A 19,073-nucleotide genomic window follows, 5' to 3' on the forward strand; every position below is an offset into this window, starting at 1 on the left:
GGTTAAGAACAGTTTCAGGTTAAGAATGGACTTCCGTAACGAATTAAGTTCTTAATCAAAGGTACCATTGTATTCTTTAAGAGGGATTCAAAGGGATTTTTAACGAGGAAGGCATCTTTATTAGTAGAAGAAGAAGAAGAAGAAGAGTTTGGATTTGATATCCCGCCTTTCACTCCCTTTAAGGAGTCTCAAAGCGGCTAACATTCTCCTTTCCCTTCCTCCCACCCAACAAACACTCTGTGGGGTGAGTGGGGCTGAGAGACTGCAGAGAAGTGTGACTGGCCCAAGGTCACCCAGCAGCTGCATGTGGAGGAGCGGAGACTCGAACCCGGTTCCCCAGATTACGAGTCCACCGCTCTTAACCACTACACCACACTGGCTCCAACGAGTCAGCAACAAGCCGATCGCTGTGTAAACCTATAAAGGGGATTGTTTAACTCTGCTAACGGAAACCTTCCCACAATTGTATGCACTGCAGGGATATTGATTTATTGGGTTTTGGTTTTAAATCATCACCTGCTTTTATCTACAGTGGTACCTCGGGTTACAGACGCTTCAGGTTACAGACGCTTCCGGTTACAGACTCTGCTAAGCCAGAAATAGTACCTCGGGTTAAGAACCTTGCTTCAGGATGAGAACAGAAATCGCAGCAGCAGCAGGAGGCCCCATTAGCTAAAGTGGTGCTTCAGGTTAAGAACAGTTTCAGGTTAAGAACGGACCTCCGGAACAAATTAAGTACTTAACCCGAGGTACCACTGTACTATTTATTTCTATTTTAAAAGTTTTATCAGCTGTTTGTGATGTGTCAGTTTGTTGCTTTGATGTGTATAACATTGACAGCTGTATTGCTTCCCCCCCTTTTTTCTGTTTTAATTTTCTTTTAAAGGATTGACCTAAAAGAAATGGGCAAGTTGGACGCGACCCCAGACATCATCCAGCCGAACCCCTGCAATGCAGGAATCTCAGCTAAAGCATCAATGAGAGATGGCCACCCAACCTCCAAGGAAGGAGAGTCCACCACCTCCCGAGGGAGTCCTTTCCACTGCTGAACAGCTCTGACTGTCAGAAAGTTTTTCTGTGTGTCCATCAACTCCGCACGGGGTGGGGGCTTCAGATCAGCCATGATGAAGCTCACTGGGTGAGCTCTCTGCCTAACCTACCTTGCAGGGTTGTTGTGGGGCATAGCTGTCAACCGTCCCTTATTTGGCGGGAAACTCCCTTATCCCAGAGCCGTGCCCCGCTGCTGTCCCTTTTTTAAAAAAAATAAATTTTTATTAAGATTTTAAAGGTTACAGGGAAAAAAATGAAAACAATCGAAGAAGAAAAAGAAAAAACAATGCATATAAGAAAACATCATCAAAAAACAGAAAAAAGAAAAAAGAAATAAAAAACAAGTCAAACCTTTAACTCACTTACATTCACTTATTTTCTTGACTTCCTCACGCCTCCCATTTTTGTATTCGAATTCAATTTGATATTCCAGCAAATCCTTCCAGCTTTGTTTTTATCCTAATAATTTATCTTAACATACTATAATTTTACATTCTCTCTTTCACCAATTCATTTTTACTTAATCCTTTATGCCTTTTCTGCTAAAACCACATACTTTTCTTTTCCCAACATCTTTCTAACAATCCTTAATTTTGCAATATTTTTGAAGATAAACTTTAAATTTTTTTCCCAATCTTCTTCCACCAACTCTTCTCCTTGGTCCCGGATTCTGCCAGTCATCCCGCTGCTGTCCCTTATTGATGATGTCCCTTAAATTTCCCGGGTTTCATGCTCGCCCGGCTTGGGAGGGAAGCAGCGGCTCAGGGTCCTCCGCCGAGAGAGAGCGCGCGCGCACGATCTGCCGCGTCTCCGTCTCTCGGGACGGGGAAGGGCCGATGGAACTCCTCACACCAGGACGACGGGAGCCCCGACATGCTGCTTAGCATCCCCTCCAACCAGTGCAGCATCTTAATGTAGTGATTTCCCCCTCTGCATCCCTTTCATAACTCTATTTTTATAAATCATTTGTCCACCCATAGTTCAAATGTTTACTACAAGTTTTCTGTCAATCCTACCAATGTATGTAACTCTTGACAATAGCTTTTCAACTAAATTATAAACTTTCCCCATTCTTTATGAAAGAGGTCCTCTTCCTGGTTTCCAATTCTGCCTGTAAGCTTTGCCATCTCGACGTTGTTCCTTAGTTTTGTCTGCCACTCTTCTTTGGCTGGAGTTGTAGACCCTTAGGATCATCTAGTCCAACTCCTTGCAAAAGACAGTCAGTGGCAGCCAAAGCAGCATGGCTCCATCAGTGCCGGATTTATGTATAAGCTAAACCAAAATCCCTTATTTTCGCTGCTGATCCCTTATTTTCGAGGTTGCTGGTCCCTTATTATCAAATCTGTAAGTTGACAGCTATGTTGTGGGGGGGTGGGGTTGAAATGAGGAGGGAGAGAACTGCGTACCCTGCGTTGAGCTCCTTTGGAGGAAAAAAAAGGGGAATATAAATGCAATAAATAAAACATCTTGACCGAAGCACTACCAAGGGATGGATTTCGAGAGCTTGCGAGTCAGAAGGGGGCGGAGGGGGGGTCCTTCTCTGCAAAAAAAAAGCTTGCAAAAAAGTGCTGTTGGGTACAATCAACTTTGCAGGGCTCCAGCCAGCAGAGGGCAGGTGGGGAAACCGGCCGATTGCCCGGGGAAAATGCACTTTGCACTTTCCCAGGAATCCTACCGAGGCTCCTCCTCTTCCTCCTTTCCTCCCTTCCTTCTCTCCATCTCTCCCCCTCTCACTCTCTCTCTCTGTCTCTTTCTCTTCCTATGTAAGATTCATGTGGTTCAGCGCCTAGGCTTGCAATCTGAAGTCGTCCTTGCAAATATAAATAAACCGTAAGTCCGGAGACTCTTCTCCCCACCCCGCCCCCGGTTTCCAATAGGGCGCGTTTTATTTGATATTTCAAGCAATGCTAGTTGATGCGCAGGTGAGACGGGGGAACGGGGTGGATGCCGCTTCCAAGTTTTTAACACTTGCAAACCAGCAGCCAACTAATGAAAAACCCAAGAATATTGAGTCAGACCATCGGTTCACCACGCTCAGCGTTGCCTGCACAGACTGGCAGCGGCTCTCTAAGGTATCTGGTATCTCCAGTTACAGATAGGTAGCCATGTTGGTCTGCCATAGTCAAAACAAAATAAAAAAATTCCTTCCAGTAGCACCTTAAAGACCAACCAAGTTAGTTCTTGGTATGAGCTTTCGTGTGCATGCACACTTCTTATTTTGTTTTGGTATCTCCGGTTAGGGTTGAGAGAGACACTCCCTGCCCCAAATCCTGGCGAGCTGCTGTCTGTCAGTGTGGACTCTATTGATCTAGGTGGACCAGTGGTCTCACTCCATAAAGTTGCCTCTATTCCCAGAGGAGTTGTATAGATGCTCCAACCATTCAAGGTTGACACCCACCGTGTGTGTGTGTGTGTGTTTGCGTGTTTGCATTCCTTTCATTAGCTAAGCTGGGAGTTCCTGGTCCTTGTCAGTGAAGCACTTCCTTAGAGCAAGATTGCCCTTGTATGTTTGCAGCCGACTCCATCACCTTTGCCACAAGTGGCTGAAGCCAGAGACACACCAAGACTCAGAACCTGGACTTGGCGATCGTGGAGCAGTTCCTGGCTCTCCTCCCCCCGGAGATGGAGAATTGGGTGATGGGATGCAGAAAGGAGACCAGTTCCCTGGCCAAAGGTTTCCACCTGAGCCGGGCAGAAGACATGAAGCAGGAGGAGGAACTGCAGGTGAGAGATGGCTTCATCCAGGTGCTTACACTTTAGGTCAGTGGTTTTGAATATAGTGGTACCTTGGTTCTCAAATGCCTTGGTACTCAAACAACTTGGAACCCAAACACTGCAAACCCGGAAGTAAGTGTTCCAGTTTGCGAACTTTTTTCGGAAGCTGAACATGCTCCATTTTGAATGCCACACTTCCGTTTTGAGTGTTACGCTGACGATTTGAGTGCCACACTTCTGTTTTGAGTGTTAACGCTGAGCTCTGTCTGTTTTTGATATTTATTTTGCATTTTTGTTTTTGCGGTTCTCTTTTTTGTGACTGTGTGGAACCCAGTTCAGCTACTGGTTGATTGTGTGACTGCAGTACATGGTTTATTGCTTTCATTTAATGGATCAATGGTCTCATTAGATAGTAAAATTCATGTTAAATTGCTGATTTAGGGGTTGTTTTTAAAAGTCTGGAACGGATTATTCCATTTTGCATTACTTTCTATGGGAAAGCATGTGGGGAGGTTTCCGTTAGCAGAGTTAAACAATCCCCTTTTTAAGTTTATGCAGCAATCAGCTTGTTGCTGACTCGTCTGAGTTCTATTAATAAAGATGCCTTCCTGGTTAAAAAAATCCCTTTGAATCCCTCTTAAAGAATACACACACAAATCTGATTCATGTTAATATAAAACTGTTTTACTCTCAGATTCATTCAGGTTTACAGAACTGTACCGGAAGGCAATCTTAGGTTACATAACAAGCAAATAAACTATACCAGAGGGAAGTTGGTCTTGGGGTGATTAAAACTGAGCAGTTACCTTTCAAAACTACCAGCAACTGACAAACTGGTTGTCACCGCAACTGGTTAGAACATGGAGGCCGTTAGTCAGAATGTTGCACTTGACTGCAGCTTTACATCCCACAAAGCACGCCTTGGTTTTAATAATAATAATAATTTATTATTTATACTCCACCCATCTGACTGGGTCTCCCCAGCCACTCTGGGCAGCTTCCAACCAAATATCAAAAACAATACAGCATCAGACATTAAAAACCTCCCTAAACAGGGTCGCCTTCAGGTGTCTTTTAAAAGTAAAATAGTTGTTTATTTCCTTGACATCTGATGGGAGGGCGTTCCACAGGGCAGGTGCCACCACCGAGAAGGCCCTCTGCTTGGTTCTCTGTAACCTCACTTCTCGCAGTGAGGGAACTGCCAGAAGGCCCTCGGAGCTGGACCTCAGTGTCCAGGCTGAACGATGGGGGTGGAGACGCTTCTTCAGGTATACTGGACTGAGGCTGTTTAGGGCTTTAAAGGTCAGCACCAACACTTTGAATTGTGCTCGGAAACATACTGGGAGCCAATGTAGATCTTTCAGGACGGGTGTTATATGTTCTCGGCAGCCACTCCCAGTCACCAGTCTAGTTGCTGCATTCTGGATTAATTGCAGTTTCCAGATTACCTTCAAAGGTAGCCCCACATAGAGCGCATTGCAGTAGTCCAAGCGGGAGATAACCAGAGCATGCACCATTCTGGCAAGACAGTCCGCGGGCAGGTAGGGTCTCAGCCTCCGTACCAGGTGGAGCTGGTAGACAGCTGCCCTGGACACAGAATTGGAATGCTTTGGTTTTGGAACGGACTTCCGGAACTGATTAAGTTTGAGAACCAAGTTACCACTGTATGTAGGTCAGTGATCCACATTTTAAGCGCGGGGGTACACGTCTCTGGACTGGAATTCCGGTCTTGTTTAAAACTGCGCCCATGACTCTGTGGCACAATGCACAGGAGTGTAGGAAGGGGGGGCAGTGGGGGCGGCTCGCCCTGGGTGCCCTCACTGAGGGGAGTGACTCGGCACGTCGCCCACCTGCGATTCCCAAGCCTACTCTGAGCCGTCGGGTTAGGACAGGAGCTGCGCTGCTTTGCCAGCAGCATCTCCCCCTTCCCCCTTCGTTTTCACAGCTATGGGGAGGCTTAGGAGTCGCAGGCGAGCGGCGCGCCAAATGTCCCCCATGGGTGGCCTGCTCCCCTCCGCTCCCCTGGGCAACTCTGTCCGCCCTGGCTGCAGGGCACACTTACTGCTCCAGGCAACCAAGCAGCTATTCTGTGCCTGGGAGGGCACCCTCCGCACCATGCCCCCCTCGGGAGCGCCCCCTCCCTGGGCAGGGTGGGCATATGCTCCACCACTGACAATACAGACTTTTTGTCATTGGAACAATTCCCCATGGAGCGAGGGGGTATTCCCTTCTGGAACTAGCTGTGGTTTTGTTATCTTTGGGAAGGAATGTCTGACGTGGCCTTGTAAGCTAGCAGAGAATTTCCAGCTGGAAAAAGACCGGATTTGAACACAGAATACGAAGCTGGGAAACAACACTGGACTCTGGAAAAACAAACCACACTTGCTGATATAGAATATAGCTATTAAGGTTTACTTGTTGTTGTTGTTTTGCTGTATACAGGGATATAGAGGGACAGCTGATGGATAAATAATACCGGTAAAAAAATTGGGGGATGGCATCTAGAGATAAATTGAGATTATGAGCAACAGCAAGGGTTTATCATGGATGTACCTCATAAGGAGAGTGGGAAGATCGTTTTGGAGAATTGTATTAAATTGAATTAATTTGGCAAGATTTGTAATAAGGTGGAAAATCAATAAAAGTAACTGGGGGGGGGACCCAAACAATTCCTCATGGATGGCAAGTTGCACAGAACTTACTGTTTCTCCTGATGCTTTGACCACATTCCCATAATTAAAGCATTTTAAAGCTTTCCCCAAAGAATTCTGGGAGCTGTAGTTTGTTAAGGGTGCTGAGGTTGTAAAGTATCCATGACAGAGGGCCATCCAAACTCTGCTTAAAACCCTCCAGCGAAGGAGAGTCCACCACCTCCATTCCACTGTTGAACAGCTTTTCCTGACAGAAAGATCTTCCCAATATTTACTCAAAATCTCCTTTCCTGCAACTTGAAGCCATTGGTTTGGGTCCTGCCCTCCAGAGCTGGAGAAAACAAGCTTGCTCCCTCCTCCATGTGGCAGCCCTAGAGAGAGTTGACGTGGCTCTCATTTCTTCTCTCAGTCTCCTCTTTTCCAAGCTAAACATACCCAGCTCCTTCAAGTGCTCCTCATAAGGCTTAATCTCCAGACCCTTGATCATCTTGCTTGCCCTCCTCTGTACACATTCTAACTTGTCAAAATCCTTCTTAGATTGTGGTGCCCAGAAATGGATACAGTATTCCAGGTGTTGTCTGACCAAAGCAGAATAGAGTGGTACTATTACTTCCCTTGATTTGGAGGCTAGACTTCAGCCTTGAATAGTGTTAGTTTTTTTGCTGCTGCATCACGCTGTTGACTCATGTTAAGCTTGTGGTCCACCAAGACCCCTAGATCTTTTTCACATCCAGTGGTACCTCGGGTTACATACACTTCAGGTTACATATGCTTCAGGTTACAGACTCCGCTAACCCAGAAATATTACCTCGGGTTAAGAACTTTGCTTCAGGGTGAGAGCAGAGATTGTGCTCCGGCAGCGCGGCAGCAGCAGGAGGCCCCATTAGCTAAAGTGGTGCTTCAGGTTAAGAACAGTTTCAGGTTAAGAACGGACCTCCGGAACGAATTAAGTACTTAACCCGAGGTACCACTGTATACTGCTAGTCAGCCAGGTATCCCCCATCCTATATTTGTGCATCTGGTTTTTCCTGTCTAAGTGCAGAACCTGACATTTGTCACCATTGAAATTCATTTTGTTAGCTTGCGCCCAGTTCTCCAATCCTGTTCCCACAGCGGTCAACCAGATGCCCTAATGGGAAACCTGTTGGAATATTCTAGAAAGAACTTGAGGATTGATCTTGGACAGGTTGCTAGGCAACAGAAAATTCTCCCCAGCAACGGGTGCATGTGGTCAATAAATGTCAGTCTGTGTGTAAATGAACAGAAGTGCAAATGAGTCAGCAATTGAGTTTCTGGCCAGATGGCTAGAGGAGAAGGAATTGTGTTGTTTTATTTGACCAATGTAATTTTTTTTTGGTAAATAATAAAGATCCTCTGTAGAAAGAAACTCTGCTGTAAGCCTTAAAAGAATAAAACCCAAGAGTAGGTGCAGAGCATACCCATCATAGCTAGAGCCCTTCAATAGCTCTCTCCTCCAATAATTTGTCTAATCCTCTTTTAAAGCCATCAGAGTTGGTGGCCATCGCTTGCCTCCTTGGTGGGTGGGTGTGACCCCCCCGTGGGCGGAGCCAGAGGCAAAAAGTGGGTGGAGCAATGAATGTGACTCTTAACTTTGGCATAGTAAGCATCGTTCTAGCTGTGCAAGCAAGAGACATGCTCACATTTCAAGTGGTACGTTCCAACCGGGGGAAAGCCCTTGAGGAGGTGTGGCCTTGGAGGGGGGTTCAGAGGGCCAGGCAGAGAGGTCTGGAGATCCACATTTGGCCTGAGGTGCCCCCCGCTGTTGCAAAGGTCTAAAATGCCCTCCGACCTTCTTTTGTCTCCCTTGCAGATGGTGAAAACAACAGAACCACAGAATTACAGAACTGGAGAATTAGAAGGGGCATCTAGTCAGACGCCGTGCGATGCAGGAATCGCAGTCCTGGTCTTGTGGCCACCACCCCCGGACGAGAGCCCCTGCTCCGTTGCAAAAATGATGGTGACGTTTTCTTCCAGACCGTCTTCTCCTCTGCGTGGAGCAGAAACTGTTTCTGGAGAGCTGCTGAATCGGTTGCAGGACGAAGGAATGGAGAGCTGTGCAGGATCTGCCCCTTCCCCTCGGCTTCAGGTACTGTTGCCCGATGTGCAGGCTTTGAATGCTCTGCATCAGGCATAGGCAACCTCGGCCCTCCAGATGTTTTGGGACTACAACTCCCACGATCCCTAGGACCAGTGGTCAGGGATGATGGGAATTGTAGTCCCAAAACATCTGTTTTTTTAAAAAAGATATTTATTAAGATTTTATATAATAGAACAAACATACAACAAAAGAAAAAATACATCAAAAAGAAAAGATACATCACAAAGAAACAGAAAGAGACAATAAAAAACATAAACAAGAAAAAATCCAATTTTTAACTTATTATCTATATAACCTTCTTTCTTGACTTCCTCACATCTCCCTTTTTTGTGTTCCCCTTTACACAATCAAGTTCAGCAAATTCTAACCCTCTTTCAGACCTCATTTATAATTGTATATTTCAACCTATTATGTCTCCAATTTTTCTTCTCTTTTCAAAATCAATTTTTACCTATTCTTTATAACTTAAACCATTGTGCCATTTTGGTTAAGTTTGACATAATATTACTCTGGTCTTTTCCCCCTTTTCTTTTTAAGAATTTTTGCATACTCCTTTTAACTATATCACTGATGCCATATTCTCTTTAAATCCAACATCATTTTAACATTCAAACATTTTACAATGTTTCTGCAAGTAGTCTTTAAACTTCTTCCAGTCCTCTTTCATCGACTCTTCTCCCAGGTCTCGGATTCTGCCAGTCATTTCTGCCATCTCCATTTGGTCTATCACTTGCATCTGCCATGTAGTCCCAAAACATCTGGAGGGCCGAGGCTGCCTATGCCTGCTCTGCATAGTTTCTGTTTTCTTTTTGCAGCTCTAATATGTTCTTCCTTAGCTGCAGAAGAACTTTGGAAGAGCCTGGCTGCAAGTTCAGGCCAGTGGCCAGCCAGATGCCACAGTGGAAATCCTGCAAGCAAGATATGAGCTCAACAGCCTCGCTCTCCCCACTTGTGATTCCCAGCGCCTGGTATTCAGTCCCATTGACATCTTTAGGATTTCCTTTCAGTAAGAACATACAAAGAGCCGATTGGATCAAGCCAAGAGCCCATCTAGTCCAGCATCCTGTTCTCACAGTGGCAGTTTCCGAGCACAATACCAAGTGTTGGTGCTGACCTTTAAAGCCCTAAACTGCCTCAGCCCAGGATTTCTGAAGGAGTGTCTCCACCCCCATCGTTCAGCCCAGACACTGAGGTCCAGCTCTGAGGGCCTTCTGGCAGTTCCCTCCCTGCAAGAAGTGAGGTTACAGGGAACCAGGCAGAGGGCCTTCTCGGTAGTGGCACCTGCCCTGTGGAACGCCCTCCCATCAGATGTCAAGGAGATAAACAACTATCTGACTTTTAGAAGACATCTGAAAGCAGCCCTGTTTAAGGAAGCTTTTAATGGTTGATGTTTTATTCTGTTTTCAGTATCTGTTGGGAGCCACCCAGAGTGGCTTGGGAAACCCAGCCACGTGGGTGGGGTATTATTATTATTATTATTATTATTATTATTATTATTATTATTATGCCCCAGTGCAGGAAATGAGCACATCAGTGCTGCTCTCTCTACCCTTCCCAAAAAGTGGTATTCAGAGCGCCTTTGAAAAGCTTTATTAGCTACCAATGATGCTTTGAAAGAGGATTAAACAAATTCAGGGAGGATGAGGCCACTGGTGGCAACGAACCCTGACGGTTGTGGACCGGGCAATAATGCTTCTGAATACCAGTTGGTGAAAACCACAGGAGAGGAGAAGAGAAGGCTCTTCTGCTCAGGTGCTGCTTGAGGGTTTCGTACAGATTTATGTCTTGCTAAATGCAAGGTGGTTCTTTTAAAATGAGATCCAGAAGCAATACAAAATACACAAGTGAATGGGAAGATTAAATATTTCATTCTGAAACAGCAAGCAATGTATACGGACCAAGCAAACACTTCAGTCTGCCACTTAGAAGCCCTCAAGAAGCCTCAGTTTGCACGGATCTGCGGCCAATCAGTCCGTGCATGAGCTTCATAGAAACCTAGCCCAGACCATCTGATTTTATATATAGCCTGTGTGGCGACTGGCTACGTGCAGATCATCCATTAGCCATCCCCTCCCAATACCTCACTTTCTAAAAAAACAATGTCCAACATCAAAGAAGGTACCGTACTTTTCGCCCTATAGGACGCACCGGCCCATAGGACACACCTAGTTTTGGAGGGGGGAATAAAGAAAAAAAAATTATTTCCCCCCCAGGGTTGGGGGAAGCCCGAGCTTCCCCCGACCCCAGCCCACAGAACAGGCAGCTCTCCGCAAGCCTTGGGAGACCGTTGCGACTTCCCGCCGGGCTCCCACTGCTTGCGGATATCTGCCTGAAGCCCAAACCAGGTCAGGGAACAGCGGGATGGCGGCGCTGCGCCTCCCCGCTGTCCCTCGAGCTTGCGGGGCTGGCGGCGGGGAGAAGCGCGCTCAAAACCAGGTCAGGGAACCGAAGCCCGAGATGCAGGCTGCTATCCGCAAGCCTAGGGAGCCCAACGGGAACTCCCGCGGGCTCCCAAGGCTTGCTGAGAGCTTCCTGAAGCCTGGAGAGCGAGAGGGGTCAGTGCGCACCGACCCCTCTCACTCTCCAGGCTTCAGCGAAAGCCTGCATTCGCCCCATAGGGCACACACACATTTCCCCTTCATTTTTGGAGGGGGAAAAGTGCGTCCTATAGGGCGAAAAATACGGTACCCAGCATTATCCTCCCAACTGATTATGGCAGCTGGGGGGGGGGGCTTTACCGCCTCCCAGCATTTTCAGGACATTAAAGACTCTTCCCACGCCATCAAAAAACTTAACAAGAGCGAGGAAGGGGGAAGTAACCGTGTCAGATCACTAAGTCCTCGATAGATTCGAAATAAATTACAAAATTATCCAGTAGCACCTTAGAGATCAACTAAGTTTGTTCTGGGTATAAGCTTTTGTGTGCATGCACACTTCTTCAGATTCTTCAGGTATTCTTCAGATTCTTCACAAAATTTTACACCCAGAACAAACTTAGTTGGTCTATGGTGCTACTGGACATTTTTTAATTTTTATTTTTTTCTGACTGTGTCAGACCAACACGGCTACCTACCTGATCCTCAATACATTTTTGGCTTCCAAGTGCATTTCCCATACAGTATGTAGTTAGCCATTGTGAAAACGGGGAGTTGAAGTAGATGGGCCATAGGCCTGATCCAGCAAAGCTCTTGACATGTTCTCCAGCAAGGGTGACTCCTTTTCCAGGGAGAAACCGACCTTGTCTAGTAGCCACAACGGCTATGTTCCACCTCCACGATCGGAGGCACCATAACTCGGAAGTAACATTCGCTGGGGAACAAGAGAGGCCTCTTGTGCTCAGGTCCTGCATCCCATTGGGGCTTCTGGGCTCTTCAGACATCCTTTGGATTCCGCAGAGGAACCTGCAGTCACCTCGCCTTAACTACCTCTTTGGATTGCTAAATTATCTGTGAGATAAAGCTCTTCCCTTTTTTGTGCTTTCAGGGCCCGGTGACCTTTGAGGATGTGACCGTGCATTTCACAGAGGAGGAGTGGGCCCTTCTGGATCCGGGCCAGAGGGCCTTGCACAGAGAAGTCATGGAGGAGAATTACAGGAATCTGGCCTCTCTGGGTTAGTATCCTCCTTCTCTTAGCCTGAGGTTCCCCACCCACCCAGGACAGCATCATAAGATCATAGCACGAGGTCTCAGTTGTTGTCCCTGCTGCTTTTGAGCTCTGCTGACAGAGGCGCTAAGGATGAAATGTGTGACCTGATACATACCGAGGGCTTTGTTGTTGTTGTTTAGTCATTTAGTTGTGTCCGGCTCTTTGTGACCCCCTGGACCAGAGCATGCCAGGCACTCCTGTCTTCCACTGCCTCCTGCAGTTTGGTCAAACTCATGCTGGTAGCTTCGAGAACACTGTCCAACCATCTCGGCCTCTGTCGTCCCCTTCTCCCCAACATCAGGGTCTTTTCCAGGGAGTCTTCTCTTCTCTTGAGGTGGCCAAAGTATTGGAGCCTCAGCTTCAGGATCTGTCCTTCCAGTGAGCACTCAGGGCTGATTTCCTTAAGAATGGAGAGGTTTGATCTTCTTGCAGTCCATGGGACTCTCAAGTCTCCTCCAGCACCAGAATTCAAAAGCATCCATACTTCGGCGATCGGCCTTCTTTATGGTCCAGCTCTCACTTCCATATATCACTACTGGGAAAACCATAGCTTTAACTATACGGACCTTTGTTGGCAAGGTGATGTCTCTGCTTTTTAAGATGCTGTCATTGCTTTTCTCCCAAGAAGCAGGCGTCTTTTAATTTCTGAGGGCTAGATACAACTAAATAGTTATGCTAGTGGGGTATAAAATGAACCCCACAAGTGCCGTGGGCCTATTTTTCTCTCCTCTTTTCTGCTTGTGTGGCCCTCCAAATCATTTCTGGCAAGTTGGGAGAACCTCAGGCACAACACGAGGGGATTAGGAGAGGGGAGATTTTGTTGCCTGGCAACTGTGATGTCAGATTTGCTCTGGGCTTCCAGAGCTTTATAATACACAACCTTCAATTTTGAGGGTCTGATTTACAAAGCAAATTTATCTGACCTACCAAGACGCCACTGATTTTGGCAGCAGATGCAAAGAGATGAGGGGTGGGTGCCCAGTGCTCTGATGAGGATGAAACCTTACTCCTTCCTGCTTCTCATACCCTTCTGAGAACTCCCAGCCCAGCTGATATGCACAGTTCAGGTGTGAGGTGGGGGCTGTGTGTGTGTGTGTGTACATGCAAGGGTGTATGTGTGAGAAAGACAATGTGGAGTGGCCATGCTCACCTTTGGCTACACTTACCACATTTTTCGCTCTATAGGATGTGCCCGACCATATGACGCACCTAGCTTTAGAGAGGGAGAACAAGAGGAAAAATATATCTCCCTCTCTGCGCGGCGCCCCTTCAGCGAAGTGGCAGGAGAAACGGAGCCCCTTCCATTTCTCCTCCCGCTTTGCTGAAGGGGTGCTGTGCAGAGAGGGAAAGCTGCGCAGCACCTCTCCAGCGAAGCGAAGCCAGGAGAGGAAGAGGGATCGGTGCGCTCCGTAGGCTTTGCGTTGCTTTCGCTGAAGCCATGGAGCCTGCATTTGCTCCATAAGACGCACACACTTCCCCTTAATTTTTGGAGGGGAAAAAGTGCTTCTTATAGAACGAAAAACACGGTGCCTTCGGCATGCGGCCCACAGGAGCATTGATCAAGGGTGAACGCGGCCCAGTCTTAGTGCCCATCAACACTGGCTGCCCCCTGACTTTCCTTCCCCTTCTGCTTTTCACACAGACATTAATTGGGATTATTCTTGAACTTTGGTGTCTGTTCTTCCCTGATCAGGTCTCCCTTTGTATTCCTGCAGGTGATGGGAGGGAGAGCAGTGAAGAGAATGAACCCCAGGGAATTAAAACTGAAGCAGAAGAGAATTTGAGGAAGGACACTGTTGTTCCAGACGGTGCTGGCTTCAATGAAACTCTGATGCTGGAAAAACATCATACAGGCAAGAAACAGGAAAACGTCTCTCCTTGTGTAAGAAACCCAGCTAGAATATTGAATCCCAGCACCCTTGGAAGAAAACATAACAGGGATAAACTGTTTCAATGTTCAGAGTGTGAAAGGAGCTTCAAGTACAAGTCACTTCTTCGTCTACATGAAAGAACCCACACAGAAGGGAAACACTATAAATGTTCAGAGAACAGAAAGAGTGTCCGTTTGAGCTCCAAGCTTCCTGCTCCTCAACAAATCCACACTGGGGGGGAACTATATAAGTGCTCAGTGTGTGGAAATAACTTCGCTGATAGCAATAAACTGTCTAAACATGAAAGAATCCACACAGAAGGGAAACCACATAAATGTTCAGAGTGCGGAAAGTGTTTCCGACAGACCTACAACCTTTTTAATCATCAAAGAATCCACACTGGAGAAAAACCATATAAATGCACAGAGTGTGGAAAGAGCTTCACAGACCGTAGTGGCCTTACTCGTCACCAGAGAACCCACACAGGAGAGAAACCACATAAATGTTCCAATTGCGGAAAGTGCTTTAGCCGCTACAGTCACCTTCTTAGTCATCAAAGAATCCACACAGGGGAGAAACCGTATAAATGCTTAGAGTGTGGAAAGGGCTTTGCTCAGAGCTCTGCGCTTCTTTCTCACCAAAAAGTCCATTCAGGAGAGAGACCGTTTAAATGTTCTGAGTGCGAAAAGTGTTTCCGTCTGAGCTCCAAACTTCTTGATCATCAAAAAATCCACACTGGAGAAAAACTATATAAGTGCTCAGTGTGTAAAAGCAGCTTTGCGTACAAGAGACACCTTTCCTTACACTCAAGAATTCACACAGGATAAACCATATAAATGCTTAGTGTGTGGAAAGAGCTTCACTCAGAGCTGTGTGCTGTTAAATAAAGAATCCATTCTGGATGGAAACAGTATAAATGCTCAGTGTGTGGGAAAAGCTTAAGAGATCATAGTAGCCATTCTCATCATCAGAGAAGCCACATAGAAGCCACATAAATGTTCCAATTGTGGAAAGTGCTTCAGCCGGAATAGTGACCTTCTTAATTATCAGACACTCCATACATGTGAGTTTGGGAAAAGCTTCAATTGTGGCCAGACCCTTGCTTTACACACAGGGGAGAAAGCATTTTCATGTTCAGAGTGTGGAAAGTACTTTGACCATAAGTTACTAACTACCAAAGGGCCCATATAGGTGAGAAGCTGTATGAATGTTCAGAGTGTGGGAAGAGCTCAGCCAACGCAAGAGCCTCTTTAACCATAAAATAATCCATTTTGCAGAGAAAGAATATCATGGTTTGGGATGTGGAAAGGGCTTCAGCTGAAGGGTATGTCTTGGAATGGAATGCGGGTGGCACTGTGATCTAAACCACTGAGCCACTTGAGCTTGCAGATCGTAAGATTGGCGGTTCGAATCCTCACGATGGGGGGTGAGCTCCCGTTGCTCTATCCTAGCTCCTGCCAACCTAGCAGATTGAAAGCATACCAGTGTGAGTAAATAAATAGGTACCACTGCGGTGGGAAGGTAAATGGTGTTTCCAGGCGCTCTGGCAATCATCACGGTGTTGTGTTGTGCCAGAAGTGGTTTAGTCATGCTGGCCTCATGATGCAGAAAAGCTGTTGCAGACAAACGCTTGCTCCCTCGGCCTGAAAGCAGAGATTAGCGCTGCCCCCCCCATAGTTGAATTTGAATGGACTTAACCATCCAGGGGTCCTTTAGTGTATATCAGAAACCTCATACAGGAGCAAAATCATATAAGTCCACTGAATGGAAAGAGCTTCAGCCACGTCAGTGGCTTTAGTTTCCAACAGTGAGTCCACACCGGAAAAGAACAATATACAGTTGTACCTTGATTCTCGAATGGCTTCGGTCCAAAACAAATCGGCTTCTGAACGCTGCAAACCTGGAAGTAAGTGTTGTGGTTTGCGAATTTTTTTGGAAGCTGAATGTCGGACGTGGCTTCCAGTTGAGTGCAGGAAGCTCCTTCAGCCAATCGGAAACCGTGCCTTGCTTTTCGAACAGTTTTGGGAGTCGAATGGACTCCCGGAACGGATTAAGTTTGGCAACCAAGGTATCACCGTAGTTGCCATGGAAAGAGTTTTCAGGTGAGCAGAGTTGGTTGCATATCGCCACCAAATCCACACAAGGGAATAAGTCATTTAAATCCTCAGTCAGATGTGGTATCTGTCACAAGGACAGCACTTACACAGGAAAGACCATAGTCTCTTTTGCACATAACGCCAAAGCATGGTTAACGGAAGAAGAGCTTGCTGGATCAGGAAAACGGGTCCTCTCCACTCCTGTGGTTTCCTGCAAGTAAGGACAGAACATTGCTCACAGCACAGCCTTCATCCTCCTCCATTGATGGACGTTGTTGTTGTTTAGTCGTTTAGTCGTGTCCGACTCTTCGTGACCCCATGGACCAGAGAACGCCAGGCACTCCTGTCTTCCACTGCCTCCCACAGTTTGGTCAGACTCATGCTGGTAACCTCAAAAACACTATCCAACCATCTCATCCTCTGTCGCCCCCTTCTCCTTGTGCTCTTTCCCAACATCAGGGTCTTCTCCAGGGAGTCTTCTCTTCTCATGAGGTGGCCAAAGTACTGGAGCCTCAGCTTCACAATCTGTCCTTCCAGTGAGCACCCAAGGCTGATTTCCTTCAGAATGGAGAGGTTTGATCTTCTTGCAGTCCATGGGACTCTCAAGAGTCTCCTCCTTTAATTTCTCTAAACCTCTCTTAAAGCCATCTAAGTTGGTGGCCGTCACTGTTTCCTGCTGGAGTGAGTTCCACAGTTTATCTATGTAAAATAAGTACTTTCCTTTCTTTACCTGTCCTGAATTTTCCAGCTTCATTGGATAGCCACAAGTTTTCGTGTTGTGAGAGAGGGATAAAAACTTTCCTCTGTCGACTTTCTTCCTGCCATGCATAGTTTTGCAAACGTCTGTCATATCATCTCTTGCTCGCCTTTTTTTTTATAAATGATGTTTTATTAAACCATGGCTTAGTGATATCTGTGAAACTTACCCAGCAGTTTTAACTATGGTCTGTTAAATATTAAAAGTCACTTGTTAACAAAAGTTTGTAATCCTCATTTGACATTAGCCAGGGTTTTGTGTTATATTTGAATGCAGGAATTTACTGCTAAAAGCTACAGAGCCATGAATGAAGAGGGACCAACAATGGAAATGGTTCTCAAGGTTTGGCTGCTCTGATGTTAAGTGACCATCTGCCCAGTGCCTCGGCTTCAGCTATGGCTTGTTAACTATGGTTCACCTTGACAGTAATAAACCATAGCTTAGCATTATGTGAGAGCCAAGTCAGTGAATCCTAGGAATGTTGGCTGAGAAACAGTTTCTACCCAAATGCAATTCTGGTTTTAAACGCAGTATAAGGAGTCTCTATAGTATATTGTATTTTAAAATGGGGTTTCAGAGTTTTTAGGGGTTTTTGAATGGGGTTTCAGAGTTTTTAGGGGTTTTTGAATGTCTTGTGTAGATTTTTCAATTTCATTGTTCTGTATGGGACAATGACAATAAAGAAAAATAAAAGGGAAAAAAGCATGGAATGATTGTGCCAAAAGATTCACACCGAAGGAACATCCTATAAATAACTAAGACCAGAGTGTTTTTGAGCAATTGAACACTAGTCCAGGATTTCAAAGTGACGTCTGGGGGGAATTTCCAGATCTTTGGTATTCAAACTGAAAAATTATATTTTGGGGGGCATTTTCGTAAAAAAAGAGCTAAACTTTGGGGTTTGTTTTTTTTAAAAAGTTTGATAATATTTGGGTCTTCCTAGAAAAAAACACAGCAACTTTTACTTTTTGAAATACGGCAATCCTAACACTAGTAAGAAGCAGAGGGAACTTCAGGGTGGTGGACCATAGCTAGCCTGTGGCGGAAACACATGCCAATTGTAAGGGGATACAGCTGAAATTGACATCTCCCACATGCTCCTACTGAAATATATTTTAAAAACCAGGTATTCACAAAGAAAGGGGCATGGATAGCAAACGGGTTCAGAAGTGGCAACAGCATAATTAAAGTTTGGGGAGCGAGAGACAGAATAGCTCATATCTTCTTTCATATTGACAGTGACCTCCTCCAAGGAAATGTTTCGGCAGTGCCGGATTAAACCATGTGGAGGCCCCTTAGGCAGCTGAAATCTCGGGGAGGAGCCTCGCAAATTATCTCCTAATAACGTTTTTTATTTTACCAAACAACTATTTTAATGAACCAATTCAATATTACTTTGATCTGTTGTCACAGGGTCCCTAAAAGGTCTGGGGCCCGTAGGCCTGCACTGCCTTTGGTAACCCGGCACTGTGTTTCAGCTGTGCAAGAGGGCGAAGGAAGCCAGCCATGAATTAAGTCCTCAGGAGATGAGCCACAGCTGAGTATGCACAGATCTGTTCAGATCCCCACACATCTTGGCCAGCCTTCCCCGCAGGGTTGTTGTGCATGTTGGTAGGGGAGAGCCATGCATGACATTAGGCGGTCCCTGGTGGGGTTTAAATGCAGTCCACTAAGATGAATGGTCCAGACTGAACCAGAGCAAAAAACCCCCATCCCTCCAGAAGACCCGGGCTGCACAATCCCAGACTCATACAGTGAAGAATCCAGTGTTTTAATAATTAATTATTTATTTTCTTTTTCTATTATTTATTATTATTTTTATGCGTGTGTCTCAAAATCCATGCCTGGCTTGAAACTACACACATTTTTGTTCAAATTTTTGACTTCCCTTTTGGGCAAATCTAGCACATCACAAAACATGTATTTGAAAACATAATTTCCTAAAAATTTGCCCACAACGGACCTAGGCTTCCTGGCTTACAGCAGCCCTGACACCTTCGGTTTTGCTCCTCCGTGCAAATCTGAGATACAGGTAACCAGAAGTGCAATCCACTAAGATGAATGGTCCGGACTGAACCAAAGCTCCCACCCCCCGGGCAGCAGAATCCCAGACTCCCTGCTGCCTGGAGATTGCGATTGTTTCACTGATGATTTATTAAATTATTCTAT

General features: G+C 46.0%; 1 protein-coding gene across 4 annotated transcripts; it reads left to right on the forward strand.

The window, feature by feature from the left end:
- Positions 1-929: 929 nt before the first annotated feature.
- LOC309336902 (uncharacterized protein) lies at positions 930-14,960 on the forward strand. Of its 4 annotated transcripts, none has more exons than XM_081853394.1 (5): positions 930-1,138; positions 3,566-3,774; positions 8,248-8,523; positions 12,019-12,145; positions 13,896-14,960. In XM_081853394.1, exons 2-5 carry the CDS (start codon positions 3,673-3,675, stop codon positions 14,876-14,878), a joined length of 1,488 nt encoding a protein of 495 aa, XP_081709520.1. In that variant the 5' UTR covers positions 930-1,138; positions 3,566-3,672; the 3' UTR covers positions 14,879-14,960. The 4 variants fall into 4 exon arrangements, with proteins under 4 accessions (XP_081709520.1, XP_081709519.1, XP_081709521.1 ...); XM_081853393.1 differs by lacking the exon at positions 930-1,138 and adding an exon at positions 2,754-2,880; XM_081853395.1 differs by lacking the exons at positions 930-1,138; positions 3,566-3,774 and adding an exon at positions 2,754-2,880.
- The last annotated feature ends 4,113 nt before the right edge of the window (positions 14,961-19,073 follow it).

This window comes from Podarcis erhardii (assembly GCF_964252035.2).
Source record: "Podarcis erhardii genome assembly, chromosome: 2".
In the NCBI taxonomy this organism is placed as follows: Eukaryota; Metazoa; Chordata; class Lepidosauria; order Squamata; family Lacertidae; genus Podarcis; species Podarcis erhardii.